Below are 4425 nucleotides of genomic sequence, written 5' to 3'. Positions count from 1 at the left end.
ACATAATCGAATGCAGAAGTCGCGAACGTGCGGACGAGACAGCGCGAAGAGTCCCTCTAGTAATACGACCACGTAACGCTAGTGTACATGGCGAGCAAGAGAAATGGGCTCCGAAAGGGGATTACAAGGAACTGGGCAACAGCATACAGTGAGGGTGGAAGAGGAGAGGGGATTGATAACGATTCCTGGCGTGGTATCGTCGCAGCTTTACTTGGAGGGCCCACCGCCCTTGACCACGCCTCGAACCTTCTTCATGAGACTGGTCTTCCGGCCGAGACCGGCGCCTGAGCCGGCACCCATCTCGGAGTCGAAGTACCCGTTCTGGTTCTCGGCCGGGGTGTAGCCATCTTTCGGGGGAGGAGTGGGTAGGGACTTCTCCTTCCGCATGGGGATGTGGTCAACGTAGACGAAGGCCTCGTCCGACGGCGACGATTGTCCATTGGACCGTCCGTAGCGTCCTGGGGATGAGACTTGTGAGCGATGGAAGGGTCGGGCAGGGGCCTGGCCTTGCGAGAAGGGGGCCCGAGCTGTTGTTATGTGTGTCTTACCTCCGGGGGACGCCTCGCGCCTGCGGCTGTCATCCTCATCGTACTGTCCTACCGGGACATTCGGCGAATCTCGCATCTTCCGGATTCGTTGCATGATGGACTTGTTACGACGGGGCGTGAGACCGGGTGAAACCGGGCCACCAGCAGTCGGCGAGGGCGGGTTGTTGCCGTTGTCGAGCTCGCTGTCGGGAACAAAGATGGGTTGAGGCGGAGGCAATGCGCGCTTGGTAGTGGGTTGACGACGAGCGGGAGACGGGTGGTGCTCGTCGAGGTATTCCCTGTACACATCGCGGGCGTCACGACCGTCCTTGGTGCGCCTGGAGGAGCTGTTGCCGTGGCTCCTAGGGGTTTCCCCGCTGGGCCGCGAAGTAGCTCCGCCGCCAGCTGAGAAGTGCGTAGGCGAGTCGCGCGCGTGGCTGTCGCGGGCTGGCCATGGAGGGAGGAGAGGACGCGCGCGGTGGCAGTGCACGCGCGGGGACAAATTGAGCTGGCGCGGGGGCGCGGACGTGGATCTGGGGTGCGGACGAGGATCTCGCGTGGGGCATCTCGGGGCGCACTTGGATCTCCCAGATGGAATGACGGACTCTGCGAGAATACTGGGCTCTTATTACGCACTGGGCTCTTATTACGCACTGGGCTCTTATTACGCACTGGGCTCTTATAACGCACTGGGCTCTGATTACGCGCCCACGGGGACTGGGGAGCAGCAGGAGGGGAGGGACTCGAAGGATTCAGGCTCGGAGGCTCGTTCTCGTGCTGTTTGTGCTCGCGAGGGGGCGTGAAAATCATGGTATTCCTCGCAAGTGCTACGGACAGTACTACGGCGCCGCGCGCGCGGAAAGACAGAACGGCGGCAGCACAGACACTGAATTTCATGGGTCGGGCGCCTATTATGACACTGCTCGAAACAGAGCTCGAGTCCTGCGCCGCCGCTCTTCTCTCTTGACCACGACCAAGTGCCGGCTTCCATCGCCTGCCCGCCGTCTCTACGGAGTTGCTCTCGACGCCATGGCAGCGTCCCTCCTCCCTCCGACGTCGAATTCGCTGTCTGCCAGCCGTACAGGTAAGCCGCCGGGATGTCCGTGATAGAGACACGGTACGTACCATCTCCCTCAGCGCGTCGTTCGCGTCCATTTCGCGCGGTAGGGGACTCCAAACTTGCGACTTCGCGCCGCCGTCATTGCAGCTGATCTCGTCCGCCGTGACGACCTTGCGGGAGCTCGAAATCGCGAGCGGAAGCGGTCCGAGGCGTCCGGGACGTCCTAGACCTGTCTGCGCTGGCGTACCGCAATATCAGTCGACCGGTGCCGAGCTCCAAACAGGTAAACCGCTCACCTGAGAGTCGCCGCAGAGCTTCCGCTGGAAGTATGCATCCATCGCCGTCGACCGAGACTGACTCCGCGCGAATGGAGACGTCCGACGTGTCTAGGGTCCTCGGCAGGAGGCTACAGTTTTCCACTGCGCCGGTGCTGCGTGAATACGGTAAGTTGACTGTATGTGTGCGTGCCCTGGAGAAGTTGCTTACCTTCCGCCTCAGGCAGTCTGGGACGCCAGCCGTAGCCCCAAGTCCCTCTCTGGGAACGCCGCAGTTGTGATATGCATACTCCCGTCGACGCTATCGGTACAAACGTCGTACGAATGAGGATGCACTCGCTTCGCGGAACAGCGCAAGGCCTTCGGCGGCGGCGGGACGCTCGGCGCGTCCAGATAGACACGGGCGCCTATCTCGACAGAACTAGAATCGCTCAAGTCCCGCCCGCGCGTCTCTCTCGGCGCCACGACCGTCTCCTGCCTCTTTCGCTCTGGGACTGCTCTAGCGGGCAGCGCACTCCCCCAACTCTCACTAGTGAGCTCTGTCATCTGTCGCGCCGGGAAAGTCAATGAGGTGCTGGATTCCGCAGAGGACCAAATGGTACGTACCGCATCTCCTTTGCGCGCGTTTGCTGTGCCGCCCGCAAGCTATGCACGCTTGCGCATACCGCGCGCCCTCCCGGAATGGAAGCGCTGATGATGCGGTGGACGTCGCGACGCCTCCGCGGGTGAGCTCATATGACTTGCTGCCGGCCGGAGTGCGTGCGTGGGGAGCCCTTGCGTGCCTGTCCGTTCGAAAGTCGCGAGTGCGCGAGCATGCACTAGGTATATCTGGTAAGTCAGCTCGGGAGCGCCCAGATCCGGAACGAGAGACAGTCCTCACTCGATAATTATCAGGCAACGAATCGGACTCGAGGCGCACTTTGCTCGCACGCAAGGGGTTCGCCGCGCGACATCCCGAGCATATCCATCGCCCGTACCGTCTCGCAGAGACTCCGTGCACTCGCGAGATGGCAATGGCCGCGTACGTTCGCATCAGGTACTTCGCAGCGCCGTTTGAATGTGCTCCGGAGGTCGCGGTGTGTACTATGCTGGTATTGCTGGATGGCGCCGATTGCTCCTCGTCGGCCGCTCTAAGCTCGTGGCGGGGAGTCAAAGAGGTGAGCGGGATGTCCGCGGTGTTCGAAGCTGGCTGCCGTCCGTCGGCATGGGTGTCCTGCGTGAGTCCTGTGAAATAATCAACGAGTGCCCGTCACCCGGATCTGGAATGTGTACTCACCCTGCCGCCGTACTCGCAAACCCCCGCAGCGTGCCCTGCATGCTCCCGACCCACTCTGTGTGCATCCCGTTCTTGCGGGTAAAGCGGAGGGACACATCCGGCACCTTTGAGACTCTTGCCAGATGAAGACTGTGGTCTGCTGTTGCGCAGGTGCTACGGCGGAAGTTAGCTACACGGAGAGTGCAAATAGAACACAAGTAAGCCTCATACCCTTTCGAGAGGCATCTGGGGGGTGGCCGCTCGACATCAGGGTGCTCCAATTCTCACGACAAATGTGTCCCCGGCCCGTGCGAACACAATGGTGCAACTGTGGCCGGGCCTGTCATCGGGCAACTGGGGAGACCCTCTGTTGGATGAAAGCCGTCAGCAGCTACTCACATTCTCGAGACAGGTTATTCACCGTATGAGTGCTTCAGCTCATCTTCCTGGCTCACTGCGGGGCGCGTCCTGGAAGGTGCGCTGTGACTTGTGACGACCGTGGACGGCTTGCGAGGTACGCCTGTGGACGTGTATGACCGGGCGCGCAGCTGACAATGTTTCCGACAGGTCCCTCGTGCTGCCGGTCGCCGCATAGGACAGCGAACCGGTCAGCAGAGTCACTGGTGAGGGGATCGCAGTTGTCGAGCGACGAGGGGAGTGTCCGGGACAATGTACGGCAGGAGGCGGAGGATGAAGAGGAGAGTGTCGGAGATGGGGCATAGTTTGGTAGGCGGGGTGGTCTTTGCATGGTCAGCCCTGACCGCGTGCGGCCCGAGGTGAGTTCTCGTTGCTGTGCTGCATCCGGAGTGCACGGACGGTGCAGCATTAGGTGTGGGAGGTTCTCGGCAAACGGTCGTTGGGGGTTGTCTGCCGTCATATCACATCTAGTATTCTAGATTTGTGTCGGCGGCCTTGCGCTTGTAGCCCATCACTGTTTCTTTACATACACCGGGCCAGTTGCAATGATGGGCCAGCATGTGCGATGTGATCGGGCAGACAAGTCGCCTCGAAAGGCAGGGTATGTGGTGATGTATTCTTATTCACTTATCTGCATGCTGGTGAAACCCCTCGTTTCTTGCTTCAGATCTCATATTCCATGTATGTGAGCATGGACAAATCCTCGGTGCTTGGCGGATGCCTCAGCGTGCTCAAGCGGCAGACTATCCACTCAAAATTGGAGGGTTAGGAATCTTGGTATGAGCAGCATCGGTATGCTCCTCACACTATTACTCCTAACTGCCCCAACTCTCGCCCCCCGCGTGCGATCTAGTGCACTAATTAGATGCCCCATCTACAGGAAGAGACGTC

The 4425-nt window shown here is 60.4% G+C and overlaps 1 protein-coding gene across 1 annotated transcript; it reads right to left on the bottom strand.

Moving 5' to 3' along the window:
• Positions 1–207: 207 nt before the first annotated feature.
• On the bottom strand, positions 208–1925 carry TRAVEDRAFT_41983 (uncharacterized protein; the record flags this gene model as incomplete). The annotated part of the gene is made up of 4 exons (XM_008033978.1): positions 208–458; positions 549–1035; positions 1653–1820; positions 1884–1925. The coding sequence occupies 4 exons, from the start codon at positions 1923–1925 to the stop codon at positions 208–210; spliced, it is 948 nt and encodes a 315-aa protein (XP_008032169.1).
• Positions 1926–4425: the final 2500 nt, after the last annotated feature.

The sequence above is a fragment of the Trametes versicolor genome (genome assembly GCF_000271585.1).
Source record: "Trametes versicolor FP-101664 SS1 unplaced genomic scaffold TRAVEscaffold_1, whole genome shotgun sequence".
Lineage (NCBI taxonomy): Eukaryota > Fungi > Basidiomycota > Agaricomycetes > Polyporales > Polyporaceae > Trametes > Trametes versicolor.
This window is presented reverse-complemented; position numbering and strand designations above follow the sequence as displayed.